The sequence below is a fragment of the Berghia stephanieae genome, chromosome 9 (genome assembly GCF_034508935.2).
Source record: "Berghia stephanieae isolate SIO BIC M18660-M18661 chromosome 9, UCSD_Bste_1.3, whole genome shotgun sequence".
Classification (NCBI taxonomy): Eukaryota; Metazoa; Mollusca; class Gastropoda; order Nudibranchia; family Aeolidiidae; genus Berghia; species Berghia stephanieae.
In genome coordinates, this window is record NC_088368.1 from 15,710,530 (window position 1) to 15,735,472 (window position 24,943).

Below are 24,943 nucleotides of genomic sequence, written 5' to 3' on the forward strand. Positions count from 1 at the left end.
ATTGCTTTGCATCTTTTCATTTTAGAGTGAACATATATGCTAATTTTTCGAGCGCAGTCATTTCTGTTCGTATCATTATTCAAATCAAGAAACTAGGGACCAGGCACCGGGAGCCTCCGTGGTGTAATGGTAGGACGTCTGACCGGCAATCAGAAGGTCTAAAGTCTAAGGTTCGAACCGCAGTCGAGGATGACTGATTTTTTTGTGATGGTTATTTTCTGGTGGTTTTTATTGCTTTGTCTGGCACCGTTTCATTCACACTTGTTCAGATATTTATTCAAAGCAGTATGATTACCTGTCAATTTTCAATTGTATTTAGTAAGATTTTATAAAGTGTGCATTCAAATATTGTCTTGAAACACTACATACACATATCTCCCCAAAGAACCTCTCTAATCTTCAAAATCATGTTCGGTTCAGTGATTGAAAATGGCTGTCCTTCAACATATAAATCTTAGATGTCGAACCATTTGCACAGCACTTCGTCAAGTATTCTTGATCCCAAGACAGAATTTTTCTCTTTCACTAAACCTCGAAGGGAGACAAAGGAAACAGGAATTGAAAGTAGAGACCAGGTTTGCTCGTATTGAACCACCGGCGCCTCGTACCAACAAGCCGGCATCTCAAACTGACTTGGACTCGGAAAACTTGGAACCAACATTTTGCAAAGCTGTAAAATTCGATTCTTACCTAGTTGACAATCTTCTCCAAAAAGTACAAAATGATATGCCTTTATCAGACATGCCTGATCCATTCATTAAGGATTACGCTCGGTGTTTTTTGTGCACCAATAACGTGAACGTTGATTATAAAAATGTTCGTTTACTCAGCCAATTTGTTTCACCATACACTGGAAGAATTTATGGTAGAGCTATCACAGGACTTTGTATTCCAATGCAAAAACACGTTGCTTTTACAATTAAGAGATCCAGAGCTTCAGGATATATGCCATTTATAAACAAAGACCCAAATTATCTTCAAGACCCACCGCCTTTCAATCCAATGAGAAAGCGGAATTAATTAATTTGTTGAATTTTGATTTTTTTTTTTTCTTACACTTACAATTACAACTTACATTTACATTGTGAATTCATTGTCATCATTTTTTAGAATCAGTGCAAGTACAGGAAATTTCATCATGTATTAATTATTGAAGGTTTCCAGTGGAAAAGTATTCATTTTACATAGACAATAATAGACGGTTGTCGGACTCACAAAAAGAACTGTTTCTTGATTGAACTTGAATTAAGTTAGATTTGCTGAATTTACAGAATAGGTATACCGGCTGGATAAGATTTTCTGAAAAGGTGATGCAGAGCACATTTTTAAAATGGTCACTAAACTAAAGTAATAAGAATTGGTTGTCTTCACGTAACTATGGTACAAGCAACCTTGGTTTTATTTTTGTCCTGTGGTTGTTTAAATTTTAAAAATACATAATAATTGGACAATCATAACCATGGTGCTACTACTATGAAACATATGTAAAGAAAATAAATAAAGATCCCCTTTTTTTTAAGCATGGTGTTTTCGCTTTATTTAAATATTTAACATGAGAGGGGTAGACATTTTGGTATGGATCAGAAAAATGGGACATACTGATTCAAACATTAGATTGTATCTGACTCATTGCAGAGTATTCAGTAATCAGGGTTAAATTGTTGTATTATACAATACTCGATGGGTTCTAGCATGCTCTCGGGAGAGGCCAAAAAGTGTGTTAGATTCTGAGTACACTAATGGTGGGCACTGGTCGATAGGTACCAGTATCGAGTACTGTATCAACTTATAACAGGAATCAGTGTCAATAAGTAATCTTCAATGCACTGGATATGTAATAACCTGATTACCTCTCTTGTTATGCGCCCCCTCCACCCCCTTTACCCCTTAAAGCCTAGTCACTCAAGCATAATTTCTGCTTAGAGTAGGGCTGTGTTTTCACCTTTTGTTTGTAGTGAGCCTTGGTCCCAGCAAAGTGAAGGATGATGCGAGTCAATTTTCTAAAAACAGCTTTAAAATATATATATATTCAGTGCAACATGATTGCTTTGTCCTCTCCAATCTCTAACCAATCACAATATCCCAACCTGACCCCTTTGGGTTTTTCTGCAGATTTTTTTTTCTTTTTTGTTTGTTTCTCATACCCTATATCCCAATTTTTACTTCATGGGTTCTTATCAAAAACTACAGGTCAAATCAAAACTGGTTGACATGAGTCACAGGCAACCAAAAAAATATTTTTTACTACCTAATTCATCAATTTCATCATAGGTAGAAAACCAATCAACTCTTCTTAGTCTATCTTAACATGTGTTCACTTATCCGCTTACTTTATTACCCCTTTCCATTCGTCTTGTCTTAGAAATTATTTCTCAGTTCTTTCACCAGACTTGACAGTGTGTCTTTGTGCATGATAATGGGGTCTGGTGTGTTAATTGCCATTACCAAAGGTAATTGAACGGGAAAACACTAATGAGTCAAGGGAGATATTTTACTTCCTTTTCTCTCTTGATCCCTCACTCCCTTTACTTTGAATTTGAGCATAAGCGGATATTGCAAAAAAAAACAAAACAACATGATAATGTAAATGTAAACCATTGATGATGAGTTTTTTTTTTAATTGAGCTTTAAAATACAGCGCAATAACCACTAAACATGCTCAAACTCAAAGCGCTTTACAAGGGGTCCCTGACCAACAGCAACATTTAACATGTAGGACAGGACATGACGCCTGTTAGGTGATACATATTACAATTTTATTCTTTTTCGGACAGAGACAATGCTGTTAACAGCCAGGTAGTAATAGTACACCTGAGTACGGCGAGAGAATGTGAGTAAAGAGCCTTTTCCAAGGACTCAACTATGCACCGAGCAGGCTCGAACCCAGGACCTCTGATCCGAAAGTGAGTGTAATACCACAACAAGACCACATAGCAGCACACAAGACCATATAGCTGATGAGTTAGCTATTTGAGGGGCTTTCTTATTTCTCTCACTCTCACTGTTTCTTTCTAGTGGCTGCCAGTCCCTGCCCGGATTGAAATTCCCAGTCCCTGTGGAAGTCCTTTTTCTTGTGTCTTGAGTTAGCCAAGTGTAAGTTTGTTCGTTTTTATTTTTATGCGAGAGATGATAATCATTCTCTGTATGGTTTCTCATCTTGTCAAAAATATCAAGCAATGTTAAGCATAGTCAGCAGCTGTATGGGTGACAGTGACAGTGATCATCAAATGTTTCTGATCCTGGGGTAAGACAATTTACACACATTACCTCTCACTCGGGCTGAGCAGTGACATATATATCGTAAGTGTGTTCGTGGAAAAGGGATGTTTAGCAGGCGACTGATACTGTTTGGAATGAGAATAAGGTTCCATATGGCCTTCTGAGGGGGAATAAATGAAACATTTGAAGCACACACTGAGCATGGTAAATCTGTGGAAATGTGCTATTGCTCTGTCCCCGCGCAAAATTATGCCAAAAAAGGCAAATTATGCCATAAATTCGACATGCCATAAATTTTGCCAAAAATCCGACATTTATGCATGTTCTTGTGTGCTTTTGTAACCCACAAAACCTTTGTGCGGCTATGGGATCTAGTGATATGACACTCGCTTTCGGAGCGGAAGGTCCTGGGTTCGAGCCTCGGGCTCGGCGCATAGTTGAGTCCTTGGAAAAGGCTCTTTACTTACATTCTCTCACTGTACTCAGGTGTAAAATGAGTACCTGGCCGTTAACAGCATTGTCTTTGTCCGAAAAGATTGTAATAGCACCTAACAGACATCATGTCCCGTCCTACATGTTAAATGTTGCTGTTGACCAGGGACCCCTTGTAAAGCCCTTTGGATATTGCACTATATAAAGCTCAATTTAATTTTTTTTTTTTTTTTCACAATAAATATGAATACTGATAGGTTTAAAAGCTTCGTTTCATTAAAAACAACTAACAGAAATATACTACTTGACAATGTAGAAGTACACTATTTTAAAGAATATTTATTTTAACCCTTAGCATGCTACACCAGCCTCTGCTGCGCGTTAAGAATGGCTTAATAATTTAAAAATGTCACTGTCACCTAAAATAGTTAACGGTTACATGGTCAAATGATTAGGAATTTAAAAAAAAAAGAAGATAGGTATACATGAATGATAATGATAAATAAAAAGAAACGAAATTTCAACAATATTTTATTTATTACTTATTACTGGCAATACTGAGACTGCGTTTACGTACCCTTTTGAAATTATGTCAAGAACGCAAGAACTGCTAATTCTTGTGAGTAGAACATAAAAAATCATCTTTGAAAATCACATGAATGTCTTTGAAAATTACCTTTCAAAGATGTGTGAACTGCTAAAAATAAAGTAAGAAACATTACCATTACCATTTACAACAACGAATCAATGAAATTGTTATAATTTATAATACTAATACACGAAAACAAGCCCCTTGAGGTTATCTGACGGCCGCATCTTCCTGGAGGGACAGATTGCTATTCAAAAGATAGTTCAAGAGTGATAGGTAATTTTAGAAAAAATATGAACATTTATATAAATCGTTGGAGTTGGAAACTATCTTAACGCCTTTGGGTGGGAATTCTGTGTTATGTTTGGACTTTGGCACTTTAGATGACTCGGGTATACACATATGGGTAGGGTGTAACTATGTATTCCCCTTTGTCTTCTTCTTAGTGAACGCCAATGACACAAGTGTAGCAGTAGCAGAGGGATTGACATTTTGTGGGAGTAGGAGATGTGTGTAGTGTACGGTTGCCTTTCAAATAATAATAATGATGATGATTACAATAATAATAAAGAAGAAATCGATGATTGTTTCATAATAATAATAATAATAATCTACGTCTAATAATAATAGTCTATTGTCTCAAGAGGTAATTAATTTTTTTTTTAAGAAACTCGCAAATATACAAAATATTTATCACTCAATTAGATACATGGCCTATTTTTTCATTGTTGACTTGTTTGGGTTCTAAAGACCGAAGCAAACTAAAGGAAGTTAAATGCAATCGTTAGGTGTAGGTTTCTCTTTTGGCGGCGATTCTGTAGCAGTAGCAGTGAAGTTGGAGTGTGGGAATGAAGTGGTAGTATTAGAATAACTAGGATACAGTAAGAGTAAGAGGTTTTTCTTGGATCTACTTCCGATTTCTGTTACTGTTATCTAGCATCCGCGTTGTTTCACATAAAAATACATACGCTCATCTTATTACTATTAATCTTTTGACTGTCATATTTCTTTCTTCCTACACATTTATCGGCATTGAAAAGGCCTTACTTAAAGTGTAGCATGCGCCGTGAAAACCATTAAATAAAATCAGAATATAGTATAGCGGCAAACCGTTTATTGTCAAGGGTTTCCGATGGCTCAGTGGGTAGAGCACTCGCCTCACAAAGGAAACAATATCGATCCCAGTGTGGGGTCTTCTGATCTCTCAAGGAACAAGTGCCGCGAACGCATTAAAATCTCTACCTCCCCAAAGAAAAGAGAATTTAAAAAACATAACATCATATGCCTGATACGACGAGCACACAAGTCTGGTGACCTCGACGCATAGTTGAGTCCTTGGAGAAGGCTCGTTACTCACATTCTCTCACCGTACTCAGGTGTAAAATGAGTACATGGCCGTTAACAGCGTTGTCTCTGTCCGAAAAAATGTAATATCGCCTAACAGTAACAGGCGCCATGTCCCGTCCTAAATGTTAATAAATGTTGCTGTTGACCAGGGACCTTTTGTAAAGCGCTTTGAGCACGTCTAGTAGATATTGCGCTATATAAAAGCTCAATTAAATAATGGATCTGAAGTCTGAATAAGCATTGGTGTAATGGACAATTTTGTTGGTTCGAGAGTTTTTCTGTAACTACAATGAGATCATATAAATAGCAATTTGCGGACTCGTCAGGCTGATGCATTCCATGATTGAATTATTCGATGTCTCCATCCCTTCCCTCCCGTTATTTTAAAGTAATTCTTCCTTTGTATCTTAGTAACCATTGCAGACGGTGTCCGATTTCACCCTGGCCCACACCATACCAGGGGTTCCCGATAGCTCGATTGGTAGAGCACTCGCTTCACGGGAAAAGGGACTTACTGAACTGGGATAGGATTTGATCTCGGGTGAAGTCGAGGTTTGTTTTTGTTTTTTTTTATCTCCCCCACCCTGTTCACCCAGCAGTGATTGGGTAGCTGGATCTGTTAGATCTAGTGGAAAGTACTTTACGATAGACTAGCGTCCTTTCCGTAAAGGAAGGTGACAAGCAATTGCTGTTGGCCCTTTAACACCATAGAAATAGGGGGAAAATCTGTTCCATGTTCATATTATGACTCAAATCTGAAGAACGACCTCACCATGATGTCTCTCAGTCTCAGTCACAGTTCAGCCCCCCCCCCCCCCCCCCCCCCCCCCCCCCCACACACACACACTAATTAAAAATACTGAGTGAAAGTCCCGTTTCCCCTATCGAGTCCCTTGAACTTACTGTCAGTGCGTGGCCTTCGTAAAGTTATGGCCTGATACTGACCGAAAAATGAAGTCAAAATGCCAGTCTTTTGCCACTAAAGAAAACAAATCGTGAGTTGTATTCAATAGTTCAACCAATGAAATAACTTGTTTCCATGAGCTCTACTAACGACAACTCACTGGACGGTGCAAAAACCAAATAATGACGTCAAACTGCAAGTCCTTTAGGATTTCAGTGTCAGGCTATAGATAGAATGCCCTTGGCCAAGGAGTTCACAACATTGCCATCCGGAAATATAACGGACCAACACACAAACTCTGTGTAACCATGAACTTTTATAGTCTGGTTAATACAGTTTAGTGAGAACAACTCACAAACGCGGATGGCAAAAACAATAACAAAGACCTGAGTGACGTCATCTGCATACTATCTATAGATAGAATGCGCTTGGCCAAGGAGTTCACAACATTGCCATCCGGAAGTATAACGGACCAACACACAAACTCTGTGTAACCATGAACTTTTATAGTCAGGTTAATACAGTTTAGTGAGAACAACTCACAAACGCGGATGGCAAAAACAATAACAAAGACCTGAGTGACGTCATCTTCGAACTATCTATAGATAGAATGCGCTTGGCCAAGGAGTTCACAACATTGCCATCCGGAAGTATAATGGACCAACACACAAACTCTGTGTAACCATGAACTTTTATAGTCTGGTTAATACAGTTTAGTGAGAACAACTCACAAACGCGGATGGCAAAAACAATAACAAAGGCCTGAGTGACGTCATCTTCGAACTATCTATAACTTAACGATGGCTACGGTCAGTGTCAGTCAGTCAAGTTTTGCAACTGAATTCCTTGATGCAGGATACCACCCAACAGTAAATTGGTGGTAGGCTTACTTAAAGAGGAAAATAAAAAGAGTAGGCCTGACTCAGATTCTGTCTTGATTGTTTTTCTCCTGAGGAAGACCAATTATGGGTCGAACGTTGTTGGTCTTGTCCCTATGTATGAAAGCACATTTACCCATCGGGCTCTTCTTAACTGGATAAATTAGGTTGTACCGCTATTTAATTGAGCTTTTACTTGTATATAGCGCAATATCTACTAAACGTGCTCAAAGCGCTTTGCAAGAGGTCCCTGGTCAATAACATTTATTAACATTTAGGACGGGACATGGCGCCTGTTAGGCGATATTACATTTTTTTTTTCGGACAGAGACAACGCTGTTAATGGCCCTGTACTCATTTTACACCTGAGTACGGTAAATGGGTAGCTGGGTTTCAAGATTTGGCGAGAGAAAAGAGGACACGTGAAGGTAGATTGGTTACCCTAACACTAACACATCTCGTTGACCCACGATAGGCTAACACTAACAGTAAAAGGACGACCTCTTACCAATTTTCAAACATGGGACTGCTTTTGCTGATTACTGATGTCGAATTTTGTGCTCTCTCTCTCTCTCTCTCTCTCTCTCTCTCTCTCTCTCTCTCTCTCTCTCTCTCTCTCTCTCTCTCTCTCCCCCCCCCCCCCCAGTGTGTGTGTGTGTGTGTGTGTGTGTGATTTTAACCATTACATATCATGAAGACGCCCGTCATGTGATGTGTGACTGTGACGAAGCTTAATTTTCATAACACGAGAGAAATTACTATTACGTAAGTTATAACTTCGATTATTTTGTGCTAGACGCGTACTAATTATAGATCGAAAGCATCACACTTTTACATTGCCCAGAATAGTCTCAAGTACTACTGAACATTATTGCTGTTGTTGATTTAAATAAATATAAATTTGTTCTCGGGTTTAAAAACTAATGTTCTATCCACAGATTTACGATTTTGTTTCGTTTTTTAGAAATTTGATTAGATCAGTTTTTAAACACGGATAGGCAAAAGTAATCGAAACCCAGATCAAAACAAGGAGAAACTAATAATAACGCTGATAACTGTTCCGAGGAAATCAATCAGAGCAAAGGTTGTTACTGTCGAGGATAAACTGATAACAGGATCTTTGTGATTTCATGTCCAAACGAAACACAATACGCACTAACTGAACCTAAAGATGGACGTGCTCAAAAATATTATATTGTTTTCATGGGCCATTTTACCTTATTATTATGTGGTAAGTGTACACCGCCAATCCGATTGACAATTCATAATTCTCTACTCTCTACTCTACACTCTACACGTTTTTGTCTAGACTCTATCTACTTTTTTTATGACAAAAGTGTCAAGTTGATCCTGTACTTCTACGCCAATATTGTATATTATAGGATAATGAAGTGTACCAGGATGTTAAATAGTAGGGCTTCTCAAACCGAAAAAGAAAGAGACCAAATCCAAAATCGTGGCCTCTCTCTAACCAAAATGGGCCATCATTTTAATTTTAACTAATAATAATAATACTAATAGGCACTTGGGAGACCAAGATTTTGGCTTCCCGGCGTAAAACCGTGTTTTCGTTTATGGAACTGTTACTTTCTGTTTAAGAGGCGAGTTTTTTTTCTTCTATTTATTTATTGCTTGATTGTTTTGGGATTTTGTTTTGTTTGCTAGATATAGACTAGATCTACCTAGTCTTCTTTCTTCCTTTTTTTTTTTTTAAAGCCATAATAATTATAAATCAAAACCTATAATTATCATGATGTTATTAATATTAGTATCAAAAAAAAAAAAGTCAGAAGAGCAATTGCAAGTTATCGGCCGTCCAACATAAAAAATTATTTAGTTTTTGTTTTGTTTTTTTGCTTTTCTTTTTTTCCTTTTTATTATTATTATTTTTTTAAAATATGATTTTCAATATTTGCTGAGAGACCACTATCTGTATTTGGTCTCCGACATAAAACAACATTGTTTTCATTATTGTAATTATATCTCCTATGTTGTGGAGTGGAGGTTGTTTGTATTTTTAAAATCTTGTTATGTTTTCTTGGGGGGGGGGGGGGGGGGGTTCTTTATTTATTGTTTTGTTTTGGTCTCCCTAGCAAAAAATGGCTCATTTTGGCTAAGGAGGTCAAGATTTTGGCTTTCTAGCATAATTCGCTACGTTTCTGGAACTGTCTCTTTATTTTATTTTTTCCCCTTCTATTTAATGAGTACTTGTACTTGTTTGGTTATTTTTGCTGCTTTTCTCTCTTTTTTTTTTTTAAGGCCTTCTGATAATATTATTATCATGCCCCTCCCCTCTGCCGAAAAAAATGTCAGAAGAGAGATTGAAGTTTATTGGCCATACAAATACAACACAAAAAAATAATTTAGTATTTTTTAAATGTCAACATTTATATTACAGTAAAAATTAATACAGTGCAGAGCTGGTTTTTAAAAAAAATGTTTTAAGGGTCTTACAGTGCATGCAACGCATTTAGGTCATATCAGCGCCAGTAAAAATGAGGAAAATGGAATGGTAAAAAGTTCTATAATTTACATTAAAGCACCCAAGAACAAGTAAAACACGACCTCCCACAGTGGGCAGGGAGGTACTTGCTGTGTCTTCTATCCCCCTGTACCTGTTTTTCAATTGCTTTCTGCCTTTGTCTTGGAATGAGGTTACTTGGTTTTGTCCTGACCCTGGCCGGAGTCCTTGGCTGGGAGGGAAACAGTCGAATGTATAGTTATAGTTTTGGGAGATGATATTTTTTTCCTTGTAAATCATCTCTCTGTTATGTATTATTATTCTTTATTTTTAACATATGATTTGTAACCATTTGAGTGTATTCCACTTAGTGGGATCTTGTGCTGGTGTCTAGGTGAAACTTTTAGGTGATCTCAAACTAAGTACTTTGATAGTGTGCTCTTGGAATCTACATCTATTTCCTATTTGAACCAATTCTCCTATCAGGTCAAAATCCGATCAGCTCGCAAAATGTCATCATCTTATTTTGACACCTGTGCTTAGGTGCATCAATTATGGTGACACTCCCATATTTTTTTACATCGGCATAGACAGACTGGTGCCAAATGTCAAAAGTGAGACCATCGGTGGTCCTGGATGAGTAGCGAGATGATGGAAAGGGAAGGGAATTTAAATTACTCTGGCAGAGTAGTCTTCTCTCTCTCTCTCTCTCTCTCTCTCTCTCTCTCTCTCTCTCTCTCTCTCTCTCTCTCTCTCTCTCTCTCTCTCTCTCTCTCTCCCCCCCTCCCTCCCTCCCTCCCTCCCTCCCTCTAAACTGTCAAAGAATAAACATCAATTATTTATGAGTCTTATTTATAAGCTGTTGCAGTAACAAAGATATTGTAGCTTGCTTTGTAAAGTAAATACAAATTAAGTACTTTCCAGCCTTTTGCCAAATATATTAATATATGTTTTTCATAATCTTTTGATGTAACGCTATAATTAAGATTGTAGGCCTTTATGTGGAGGACAATTCATTAAATATCGACAAAAAGTAAAGTTATGTCAAATGAATGTACTACTTATGATAAATTACATAATATTACATTACTATGATATTATTTATTATTTTGACATTTGTTATGAGTTTGATTGATGGATTGTAATGGTCTTGTAGGCTTTTGGTTTTGCTGGCTCAGTCCTGGCAGGCTTTTCATTTTTTCCAACTTTGACCTATGAATCGGAATATGGAATTCTCTGGCCGAAAATATCAAAGAAAGTAAATTGAATTTGACAGAGATATTGATAAAGCCTAGGCACGTCCATTTATTATGTGACTTTAATGACAAGACAAAATATTCATGTTTGCCCACTGCGTGGAGTAAGCTAGGAATTGTTCTAACTGGTCTTGCCAATTTTATGGATTTAGATCAGTGAAATTAGCAATTTAAGTTCAAGTATTTATTTGATGGTGGGGTTGTTTGTTTTTTTTTTTAGATGGGGGGGGGGGGGGGGGAGGAGGATTATAAATTCCAGCTTAATATAAAGACGTTATAAAGTCCTTTATTGTTCTAATTTTTTTCTCTTTTTTGATGCTAATCAATTTTTACCCTTACCTATGTTTATAGACCACCCCTACTTCTTCCACTTTTATTTGTCCCTTATTTATCATGCCTACTCTTCCTATCACTATCTTGGTCACTTTCACTCTCAAAGGTGAGCTATCGTCAAAATTTAAGTAGAAAACCATGTCTTCGTATTCAAATTCTCGATTGACAATAAAACATCCAGGGTAGTTTAGAATTTTCAAACTCCATCTCATCGCAAGGCAAACCCTAATTCATAAAATTTCAATAATACATTCTTTTTATTCATAATTCCTTTTAGTCATCCCCAATGGAAATTTTGTCTCTTGGGTTTATTGCAAGAGGAGACACAGTACAGCACCCGTATAGAGCCAGGGTAAAGTGATCCAGTGCAGTGGAGAGTCAAACTCTGTTCCTTCGAGGTACAAAAAAAGACAATACCACTCTGCCCCATATAAGAGAAAATGAGACTCAACACAAAATTCTCTGTGCAGACAGGGGAACATAGTATCTCTTCACCTAAGTATGCAGTAGAAACAGAATCAATATTAAAAACATAGAGATAAGGTCGTTTGGATTCTGAACTGTATTAAGATAACCTTGTTTCGCTGCTTTTTGTACGTTATTTCCAAGTTCACAAAGTTCAATTCAAGTTGTGGGGGGAATCCTTTAAGAAGGTTCACAAGATAATAAAATGAAAATGTCATACGGCTGGATAGATCCTTCACACTCCTGGAAGAGAGCCAGCACAAAGCTAATACTTGGTACACTTGATCCTTCAATACACATTGGTAGTATTGACTTTCGTCAATATTTTCAAATGATGAAAAAAAGTGTGATTTTGTTGGGTAAAGATTTTTTTTTATAAATCCCTGTGATAGCTTGTTGTAATATTGTTTTGGTGATTCTGATTTTTATCTTCTTATCAACAGAAAAGTGAAAATATACCACTTCATCATTTTTTACATTATTTTTTATGTTTCTATTTTTTTTTACTCACCAGCAATCATCTGTAATCTGTGGTCATGAAATTTGTCATGGGAGTGGAGCATATTGCTGTGAAGATGGAGAAGGCTGCTGTTGGAAAACATATGTTTATGAATTCTGGTGGTTCTGGATCATTTGGATTTTCGTCTTCTTCCTCATCCTGGCTTGTTCTGGAAGATACTGGAGGCGGCGTTGGAGGGAAAGGCGGCTGGCTGTAATGGCCAACTCACAGTACCCTTCTTATGGCACAGTCATTCAAACAAATACCAGTTCCAACACCAGACTGGTCAATCCAGCAGCTGCCCCAGCACAATCATCAGGACCCTATGCATACCCACCTCATCCCCAGGCCAGCCCTTACTACACACAGCAGCCACCATCCGGCTTCGGCTATGCTCCATCCGCTCTACCAAGCTATGCAGATTCTGAAGCCTCTAGAAATGAAAAGCCACCTGCTTATTCAGCCTGAGTCTGTGGGTTTTAAATTATTTATCTCTTGTGAACTCTACTTATGATATTTTATTAATATCATTATTATAATTCTTAGTTGGGGATGCCCTATAGCTTAGAAGCATGTGACCGAGGTGAAACACAAAATTATTTATTAGATTCAATTTATTTATGATGTATTTTGACTGGATTGTGAGATATTTAAAGCATGTGTTCAAGTTGAGATTTTAAAGTTGTTTAACAAGGCAATTATTTACATCAATTTGAATTTGAGATTCTCATCCTACGACACTGTGGTCTAATTAAGATAAACTGTAATACAGTAGAACATGAAAGTAACGTACTCGGAAATAGCGAGAACTCGGAAATAGCGAGTAAATCTAAATCCCCGTTTTTTTCCCTTATTTGAGTCAATAAAATGAGCATGAAAGTAGCGAGTATTAAAAAGAGGTCAACTCGGAAATAACGAGCATTTCCTGCCCCAGCCTAGGACTGTGAACGAAGTAAAGCAAAACCAGAGACAATGGCAATTTAAATATTTTTAGCCTAGCCTCTTTTCTTTTCTTATTTTTCGTTACGAGTAATATTACATAGTAGCCTAGTCTGTAGTAGTAGGGCTACATAATAGGCGAAACAAATTTGGGTGAGGGTTGGGTTTGTGTGCTTGTGTGTGTATTGGGGGTGGGGTCAATTATTCACCCAATGTGGTGCCACTGCGACGCGCGGGGTAAGCACATGTCAACATGCCTCACTTCGCTGCATCGGTCAGCAAGTAGCATTCGTTAACGAACGACACGATCAGCGAGAGAGGGGAGTGTGGAACCATTATTTCAATGGGTCAGTGATTGAGTGATGCGCTAGCTTACCTCATCAAACATGCCGAGTGCATCACTCGCGCGCACACGCACACACACACTTCTATGTTCTTGTTTTTTTTCTAGTCATGATTTTACTTGAAAAAAAAACAAAACACAAAAATAAAATTTAAAAAAAAACAAAAAACCAAGCATTCTGCCACTTCTGTGAAGAAATTGAAATAGGGGCGACGGCTTTTACTCAAATTACACACTGAGGGAAATAACCAGCAATATTATAACCTTTCCTGGCAACTCGGGAATAGCGAGTAATCAGGAGTGGACCCGTCTAACTCGCTATTTCCGAGTTCTACTGTAATAATCTTTAATTTTAGAAAGTATCTCTTATAAAAGAATGTTTCTCTTTAGTTTTGGACAAGATAGACGGGGTTTTTTTTACAGTGTTCTGGATGATTTATCTTAAGCGGACTGCAGTGTATTTCCTGTCATATGCAAATGTATTCTTTTTTTGTTTTTTTTTTGTTTTTTTATTTCAGTCATTTCCCCATCTCTCATACTGTTACCTTGTCCTTTATTAAATGAATTCTTGTCGTTTTAGTTTGAGTCACATTATCTAATCCATTTCAAAATAATCAAAAGAAGAATTTTTACTGTATTCACAACATAGTTAATTTATTTTTTTATTTATTTATTTATTTTTTTGGGGGGGTTTGTTTTGCTTTTTTGTTGTATGTTTTTTTTAGCATGCATTTAACATTTCGTGCAGAGGGTGATAATATAGTTGATGCTTCCTTTAATCAGCACAGAATTTATTAATCGTTTTTAAGTAATGATAATAATTATTATTGTTATTATTATTATTATTTATTTATATTATTATTATTATTATTATTATTATTATTATTATTATTAGATGTTGTGATGTTGAACCATTTGGTATAACTCTTACAATAATTTTTTTTACATTCTGTTCATTTTTGGCTATTATATAAAGTTTCTTATATTGAAATATTAATGAGATCAACTTGTCAAAAAGTGTGTAACGCCGATATCAATCAGACAATTCTTTAGATAATGCAATGATTCGGTTTGATGGGAGAATGTGATGAATCACTTCTTTAAATTTCAACTTTTGGGCATAAAACTGCAATGGAAAGCAATTCTTTTTGAATCAGCAGCAGGGCAGCAGTTAGTAAATCTCTGGGTGGGGTTCCTGACCTTCCATAGTGGGCAATGAGGTACATATGCGTCTTCTATCCCCCTGTACCTGTTTTCCAACATGTAACATGTTTTCTGTCATTGTCTTGGAATGAGATTTTTTAGTTTTGCCCTTGTAAATCATCTCTCTGTTATGCACTGTATTATGTTTTGTATACATATTATATATGATTTGTAAACATTTGAGTGTATTCCTCTTAGACGGGACCCTGTGCTTGTGTCTGGATGAGACTTTTAGGTGATCTCAAACTGAGTACTTTGATAGTGTGCTCTTGGAATCTACTTCTGTTTCCTATTTAAACCAGTTCCCCGTTTGTCTTCCCTTTTCTTGGCCACTTTAATTGTAATTCTAGAACTTTTTACTGTCCCATTTTCTTCCTATTGACTGGCTCTGATATGACCTTAATGTGTTGCAAGCGCCGTAAAACCCTTAAAAACAAAAAACAGTTAGTAAATCTCAGATTTTCAAGAATTTTCTTTTTCTTTTTTGTTCTGCTATTTTAGGTTAAAGAAATCTTTGCTGGACATGTTCATGCTTTCAATATGTTTTTCAGTTAAATTCAAACTCATGTTGACTGTTATATGCCTGAAGTTTGATTTTGCAAAAGAAGGACAGAGAACAAAAAGAGGTTATGGTATTAAACCATTTTCTCTCATGTCGAAGAACCATGAATATAATTATTTACGCATGAAACAAGAAAAGATGGAAAATCAGTTATGGTTACGTGTTCATATTTGCGCATGAAACAAGAATAGATGTAGAAAAAAAAAATCTTTATTTGTTATATTTATGTTTTTTGTTTTGGATAAGGATTACGGCTGGACACATTCATTATACATCCTTATTTTTTCCTGCAATTGAAGCTAGTGTTTTCAGGCAGTTTTTGTTCAATATTTAAATGAAATGTTTTAATTTTTGACACAAAGTCCTTTTCATACTTTTCTTTGCCTTTGTTTTGAATCTTATTCGGGTTTTTTTTTATTTTTATTTTTTTTTTGGGAGGGGGGGGGGTTGTTTTGTTTTGTTCTTATTATAAAGGTTAGAGTTAGAGTTATTAACGCTATTTTTGTTGGATTTTTTTTCATCTTTTCACAAACACTGTTCATTTTATTATATATTATATTCTATGATGAATGATAATCATGACAGTTGATTTGGTTTTGTTGAAATGTTAATTTGAAAAGCACAATCTGGTGAAAGAGTAAAATATAATAATCACGCCTACCTCATTTGCATAAGCACTGAAGGTCGACTAGATACTTTTTAAGAATGCGACCTGAAGGACGAATAGACACTCCGAAATATAATGTGTAAAGCAATGTGATGTTACTCATACACCTAAACACACACTCACGACTCACACATACCCTCAAGTCATTGAGTACACACTACTTAATTCTTTTGCACCAAAACTATTTCTTTTTTTCTTTTTTTTTTTAGTTTTTATTTTTTTGTATGTGTTTGTTTCAGTACACAGATTTCGCTAGATGATTGACATCTTATTAACGATGGAACGAAATTTACGTCACTCGTCTCTTTGTTACCTATCGCTTTTAGCCAGTCATTGTTATGAGTAGTTCTCACTAAATTATATCAATCAAACTATAAACGTTAAAGGTCACACATAGTTTTGTGTGTTGGAACGTAATGTCCGACTGGCGGATTGTTGTGATCTCTTTGTCTAAATGCACAGCATCAGTTTATTGTTGTGTTTAAATCACCAATACTGTTGTTATTTTGAATGAAGTAGCTTCCTCTTAATTATATTATTATCGACTTTGTGATATTTTATTGTTGTTAAACGTTTATCATATGGTAATGCTTGAGATTTTGGAACCTCCGTATGTGTCAACTGAAGAAACAGCACAATGATCCATCTCCTATCGAGTGAAAGCATTTTACACCTGCTTCAGCCCTTTGATCAATGAAATAATTACAAGGGTCTGCTCATATGAGACCGATATCTCAGTGCTGTGAGTTATTGTTTTCTATGAGTTGTATAATTTGTGAATTTTGTTCCCTCAGTAATCAGAACTCAGTAAACCCATTGAAATATTGTTTCCATGTCATTTGTCCCACAACTAAGGGATATAATTGGTGACAAGCGTATTCCCCTAATATCAATGTTGATTATGATTACATTACATTCCTCCACTCGTTAAATTCTTTCAAGTTGACACATTTTCTGGTCTATTTTTCTATTTAATTATATTTATTGTCGGTAAAATTTGTCATACTCAATAATGTTTGGTCAGTTTTAATTGTGTTGTTTGTAGGTCTTTTCAGATGATGCTACAGTTGGTTTTAAGTCAATATTTGATGGGTCTTTTAATTTTTTGTTGTTTTGTTCCGGGGTTTTTTTTCAGGTGGGGGGGGGTTATTATTGGATTATTAATTATGTCAACGATTATTGTATAAAAAGATAAATGTTTAACTTCATTATAAATACTATGTTTTATATATAAACTGCCAACTCCCACCCTTATCAATGTCATTGTATGTCAGATCAAAAATAAATCAGTGGATTTATGTGATTTATACACGAAACAAAATGTATGCTTGTGTTTGGTTATTGGATGGGAGGATGGGTTTGAGGTTCGTTTTGGGTTTTTTTTTTCAAAATAATGAGCTAATAATGAGATGATGATGATGTTGTTGGTAGTGTCTTAGATGATGAACATGATGTTGATGATGGCGATGGTGACGATGATAGCTATGATTTGGGTGGTATTGGGGTGTTGATGATGGCGATGGTGACGATGATAGCTATGATTTGGGTGGTATTGGGGTGTTGATGATGGCGATGGTGACGATGATAGCTATGATTTGGGTGGTATTGGGGTATTGATGATGGTGGTGGTGACGATGATAGCTATGATTTGGGTGGTATTGGGGTGTTGATGGTGTATTGATGATGGTGGTGGTGACGATGATAGCTATGATTTGGGTGGTATTGGGGTGTTGATGGTGTATTGATGATGGTGGTGGTGACGATGATAGCTATGATTTGGGTGGTATTGGGGTGTTGATGGTGTATTGATGATGGCGATGGTGACGATGATAGCTATGATTTGGGTGGTATTGGGGTGTTGATGGTGTATTGATGATGGTGGTGGTGACGATGATAGCTATGATTTGGGTGGTATTGGGGTGTTGATGGTGTATTGATGATGGCGATGGTGACGATGATAGCTATGATTTGGGTGGTATTGGGGTGTTGATGGTGTATTGATGATGGTGGTGGTGACGATGATAGCTATGATTTGGGTGGAATTGGGGTGTTGATGGTGTATTGATGATGGTGGTGGTGACGATGATAGCTATGATTTGGGTGGTATTGGGATGTGGATGGTGTATTGATGATGGCGATGGTGACGATGATAGCTATGATTTGGGTGGTACTGGGGTGTTGATGGTGTATTGATGATGGTGGTGGTTTGGTGACATCTCATCTTGTAACCAAGGCAAGCAGTTCTGATCGTGATCATTAACTGGATGAGTGATGTTTAGCTCAGATCTTGGGCGTTGTGTCCTTCAATAAAACATTTTACTCATTACTTCACTCGACTTGTGTGAATGAGTACCTGGCAATGATAAATATTGTAATAGTGGTGATAAAAAAAATGTGCCTAACAATACTAACAGGTGACATTTTGTTGTTCTATCTGAAAAAGGAGTGTTTGTTCTGTATGATGTATTGAGGAAAATGCATTGATCATGGTAAAGTCGTTGAAATGCATTATTATTTAAGATGTGAATATTAACTATAGTTGTAACTACTCATTAGACTTGTCTTAGCTTACGTTCCATTTCGTGGTTCAATATCACTTGACTTTCTTACAAGTCATGACGAGACACCCTATCACTCGGCATTGGTTTATATATATATATATATATATATATATATATATATATATATATATAATATATATATATATATATATATATATATATATATATATATATATAATATGGCATGCATTAATGATACACTTTGTGATATAATTAGGCTTTTTTGTCACAAGTAGTTAGAATAACAACAGTAGTTATAATAATTATAATGATAGTATTGATAATGATAATAATAATACTACAATAACAATAATAATGGTAATTATGATGATGATAATATTAATGATAAAGATGATAATAGTAATAATAATAATGATGATGATAATAATAAATATAATGATAATGATAATAATAATAATTATTATTATTATTATTATTATTATATTATTATTATTATTATTATTATTATTATTATTATTATTATTATTATTATTATATTATTATAGTAATAATAATAATAATAATAATAATAATAATAATAATAATAATAATAATAATAATAATAATAATAAAAATATTAATAATAATAATAATGATAATAATAATAATAATAATAATAATAATAATAATAATAATAATACAGTCATTGTCATAAGTTTAAGACCACTTTGTGATTTTTTTCAACATAATATGCATTTCCGAGCACTAGTCTGCACCCATACCGAAGATATGACTTCTTGTATTGATGAAATGTGCCTGTCTAAACAATCTAAATTAGCCTCAAATATCTTTCTTTGCCTTGCTCTGAAATGGACAAAAAAGGCTCTTAAACTCTTTCCTTACCAGCCATTTTCAGAATTTCCCCTGAAATTCCACATCCACCCAATACAAAAATAGATTGGATCGAAATAGATTTATTCCACCCCTCTCCCTAAATAATAACTCGTAATATCAAGATTACAATAATAATTTGTGACGTCAGTCTATCAAACGTTAAATTTCACTAAAATTATATTTTTTGGAAAAAAGAAGTATCATTTAAATATTTTTGAAAATGTCTTTTACTCAGAGATGACGAAATCGAAAATGGATTGAGGGGTAGAATAAAAGATTTCTTACACTCTTGCGTTTTGCAGCAGTTGGGAACACGTCCGGAATTCCAAAAGGCAAGAGTGTAAGAATCGTATATTATCTTACTCAAGCAGAAAAACAACATGTTATGTACATTCTAAACATACTATTGTTCAGCAAAACAAACTGTATAACACAGTGCCTAGTGTGTATAGCTCTCACAATATACAGTGCACTCTGGAGACGTCGACGTTGCCTAAGTCGATTTTTTTTCTTGGTCCCTCCCCCTTCTTCCTATATAACATTAGTAAAAAAAAAAAATCCATATAAGTCGTTGTCGTTTAAGTCGATGTTCTTATCACTCATGACCACAATAAAATCACAAATAAACAAGTATTTCCATCGGTTAAAAAAAGCTACCAGTAAGAATATATTTTAAAATTGTATAATGTACCGTACAAAAGAAATCAGAGTAGGAAAATTGTTGGTTGAATCGTAACCATTGAGACGATATTTCTATGGTTAGTATGGAGAGGGTTAAGTGAAATTCAACATGCAAAAATAATGGGACAGAGAAGTCGTGGAATCACACCTATTCTTCCAGTTCCAAACTCATTGGAAGTGTGTAACCAGTCCTTCGGAGGACTCATAATGAATTGGTAACATGTTGCGGCTATGTGATCTAGTGGTATGACACTCGCTTTCGGATCGGAAGGTCCTGGGTTCGAGCCTCGCTCTTGGCGCATAGTTGAGTCTTGGAAAAGGCTCTTTACTCACATTCTCTCAGTGTACTCAGGTATAAAATGAGTACCTGGCCGTTAACAGCGTTGTCTTTGTCCAAAAAAATTGTAATATCGCCTAACAGGCGTCTTGTCCCGTCCTACATGTTCAATGTTGCTGTTGACCAGGAATCCCTTGTAAAGTGCTTTGAGCACATTTAGTGCATATTGTGCTATATAAAGCTCAAATTTTGTTGTTGTTTTTTTATAATAAGGTGGCATAACTCTTTTTTTAGTAGTAGGATGTATAGGCATATTCTTAAGACTACGTGACGGAAAAGAGCGAGGTTTGTGGGTCTTTATTGACGACCAGCATATATTTAGACTAGAAAATAAGATACCATCACTCTGAAACCAGAAGAACAATTACACAAGATATGTTTCCAGTCCTCCGGAAGAGTGGTTTTGCACTTCCAATGAGATTGGAACCAGTTTTCTGACATCAACCTTTAGTTCCCTATCACTCTTCATGGTGAAGGGTATTCAGAAAGATAGATAATTTAAATCCTCATCAAGGAAAAGGCAAATACAAGTACAAGGACGAAAGAGAACAGGAGCGAGTTCTCTACTAGGATTAGGATGAGAGTTCTGTGCAGCATTTGTAGTTCTAAAGAGACATGTTAGTTGGCCTCCTGGGAAAAGATATGAAGATCGATTGACTATTCTTACTGTGAAACACCCACGCAGCCAGGTGGTTTGGGGAGCCATGTCCAAAAAAAAGGAACTACTGGCTTTTATTTTCTACAGTTGGAACCACCGTAAATGGTGAACTGGGGGGGGGGGGGGACCTACCATAATATTGGGCAGGAGGTCACTTGCTGTGTCTTCTATTCTCCCCTATATTATTATGTTTTCCAAATTGCTTTCTGTCTTTGTCATAGAATGAGATTACTTGGTTTTGTCCTGACCCTGGCCGGAGTTCTTGGCTGGGAAGGAAATAGTCAAATGAATATGTTATAATTTGGGGGGATGATCTATTCTTCCCTTGTAAATCATCTCTCTGTTTTATATACTTTTGTATTTTTATTTTGGATTATTAATGATCTGTATGCAGTTGAGCGTAATCCAACTACTACTACTACTACTACTACTACTACTACTACTACTACTACTACTACTACTACTACTACTACTACTACTACTACTACTACTACTACTACTACTACTACTACTACTACTACTACTACTACTACTACTTCTACTACTACTACTACTACTACTACTACTACTACTAGTGGGGTCCTCTGCTTGTTTCTGGATGAGACTTTTAGGTGTGCTATTAATTGCAAATATTTAAATTTTTTACTATCCCATTTTCTATTTTATCTTATTTTCAAAGGCGCTGAAATGGCTGAAATGTGTTGCAAGTGCCGTAAAACCCTTAAAAACAAAAACAAACAAACAATAAAAGTTACTTCTTTTCGTGTGTCTTTTTACAGGCGCTGAATTTACACAAGTGTAAAACCCATAAAAACTAAAAACTAACTGCTGATGACGATAAGAAGGAAGAGGAGGAATCACTGATTTAAACGATATACAGGAGCGCGTGATAACTGATAACGCTTCTTCACTTTTAAGCAGGGTGAATAACCATTATTCATATTCCCTGTCGAACTTTCATCGCGCAAGTTACGTCCCTTGGTTAAGAAATTGACACAGAAGTCTACCTATATAGTAGAAGTCTGTGGAAATTGAGAAACAGGCACCGGTGTACCACGCCAGAATGACTCTCACGCCAAAAAGACTCTAGAGTTAGATTAGAGTGTGCCTCGCGAACGCCAATTTAACCAGTCTTTTATTTTTGGTAGAGTCATTCTCGCGTGGTACACCGGTGTAAGATAAAGAACTGAACAAGTGTGTATGAAAGGTGCCAAAGCAAGAAAGAAAAAATCAGTCGACTGATATTTTTGGATGCTTTTTTTTTCATGTATGTTTCTTTCTTGCTTTGTCTGGCACCTTTCATACACACTTGTTCAGTTCTTTATCTTACGTCCCTTGCCTTTGAACATAGTCTTTTTTCATAAGTTCAGTTCTATTTAAATTGTTTATTTTTAGGCTCTCGCCAATAATTTACAACATTTGACATACCATACAAGAAAGAGGTGAAAAGAAAATTGGGGATTGGAACAACAAAACATGATATTTATGATAATAATGGTGGTAACAATGAGCCAGTAATAACCACAATACAATGATGGTAACCACAACAATAATTACAATTACAATAATAGTAACACAATGCGACGACAATAATGATTGTTATAATAATAACGATAATAATAGTAATAATACTGATACTACTAATAATAATGGTGATGATAATTGTAATAATAATGATGATAATAATAATAATATAGTAATAATAATGACAATGATATTAAAAACAACAACAACGATAATAATAATAACAAGCGGGTTATCACGGCCTAATTAGAATAATGGCTTCTTTAACACAGTAGTGATCTTATTGGATTCAATAGTCTGATGTCATGTCGCCCAGCAACTGCGGCCGTCGTTGTTCTAAACAAAGAAAATCGTTACTTTTTATTCTTCATGCTGGCTAGAACTTTTCATGTCTTGTGATCAGAATGTGTAAAAGTCAAAACATGATCAGATTTATAATGTTTTTTTTTCCTCTGGATACACTTTTATGCTCGGAGAAATATTTCATAAGCAGGGACGGCTGGTAATAATGGGCAGGGTGGGCAAATACCAGCCTGTTTTTTCAAGTTATATGCTGTATTACCAGGTCCGAAATAATCAAATCTAAATTAGATAATTTCAAAAGTTACTACTTAAAATTGATACTTTGTACTGAAATCAATTTGTGTGTATTTTTGATAGATTGCGAATCACCATGCATCCCGTAATACATAAACCAGGATACGCTCCTGTTCTTTTTCTCACCCCCCCCCCCCCCCCCCCCCCACCACTCCACTCCACTCCGCCCACATCGTCATCTCATCGTCACGTCGCCTGACGGTGATTTTGCTGTCTGGCCTCTCTAGTACTAGGTCGGGCTAATTCAAATGAGCCCACCTTATTAACCAGTGTACACTAAATAGAGATTTTGGCAAACGAACTTTTTCTTATTTATTGCCTTACTTGTGCTGGGAAGGTTCCAGTATTGAATTAAATTTATTAATTTACTAATATTATATCAATTTAGTATTAGTTTGTGTTGTTTTAATATATTTGTTTATCCATTTAAATTATTTCTTTTTTTTCCCCTCGTTTTCTTTAGTGTTTCTCAAAACTCATTTATTTAAATTGTTTTCTTATTTGTTTGTTGTTGTTGTTGTTGTTTTTTGTTGTTGTTTTTTGTTTTGTTTTTTTAACAAATTAATTTGTTAATTCTTTTTTTTATATTATTCTTAAAGTAATTACCGCTGTATTTTTATTGCCAGACTAAATATTTTTGCAAAACAATGTAATTTTCTATTGTATTCCCTCTAATAAAACAAAACACTTCTATTCAAAAGTCACGACTAAATAAATATATAAAATACAACCACCATTTTGGTTTTCTCAACAATTGAATTAGTATACGAGAAATACTCTTCTGAGTAAGGAGATAGTTGAATTCTAAGTTATAGAGGAAATACGGAAGGGTGGGCAGATTCCGTACTTGCCCGTCCTGAAGCTAATACATACATAAGATGGTTCGCGATGAAGAGGCGGGAAGCAAGGGATTGGTTGGGTAAGGAGCAAAGATAACACGGTAATTATTGTGACGATAGTCAAACGAATACATGAGGAGAGATTGGTAACATTATTTTGTCTTAATTATATTGTATGAAGTATTGGCGAAAGCCTAATATTAAATAAACGTTGTTTTTGTTTGTCTTATTTTGACTATGGAACTGATACTGATACTTGTCATAGCAGACCTGCCTACTTTAGATAGGAAAATAAAAATCGTAGTTTTCAGGGCTAATAAAATCGTAGATATTTTAACTACCCTTTAAAAAAATCACCGGAATTTTCGTCTGTTTTGATAGATATCAAATTTTAAAAAACGAGAAAAAATAATTGGAAACGTAATAATGATGGTGATGGTGGTATAGTGGTAGCGGTGGTGGTAGTAGTAATGATGATGGTAATATTATTATTATTATTATTATTATTATTATTATTATTATTATTATTATTATTATTATTATTATTATTATTATTATTAATATTATTATTATTATTATTATTATTATTATTATTGTTATTATTATTATTATTATTGATATTATTATTATTATTATTATTATTATTATTATTATTATTATTATTATTATTATCATTGTTATTATTATTGTACGTATTGGTGGTATTACTATTGTTGTATTTTTTTTTGGTGGTTATTAATGGTATCAGTTTATTGTTTGGTCCCATTTGCCATTATTTTCCACTTTCATGTATGTGGTCATCAAATTGTATGATT

General features: G+C 35.4%; 2 protein-coding genes across 2 annotated transcripts; both read left to right on the plus strand.

Moving 5' to 3' along the window:
• The first annotated feature begins 419 nt into the window (after positions 1-419).
• On the plus strand, positions 420-1,519 carry LOC144979773 (uncharacterized). Its single transcript, XM_078926848.1, has one exon. The coding sequence runs from the start codon at positions 430-432 to the stop codon at positions 1,018-1,020; it is 591 nt and encodes a 196-aa protein (XP_078782974.1). The 5' UTR covers positions 420-429; the 3' UTR covers positions 1,021-1,519.
• Positions 1,520-8,383: 6,864 nt separating this feature from the next.
• LOC144979776 (uncharacterized) lies at positions 8,384-13,834 on the plus strand. Its single transcript, XM_078926850.1, has 2 exons — positions 8,384-8,600; positions 12,399-13,834. Exons 1-2 carry the CDS (start codon positions 8,541-8,543, stop codon positions 12,849-12,851), a joined length of 513 nt encoding a protein of 170 aa, XP_078782976.1. The 5' UTR covers positions 8,384-8,540; the 3' UTR covers positions 12,852-13,834.
• Positions 13,835-24,943: the final 11,109 nt, after the last annotated feature.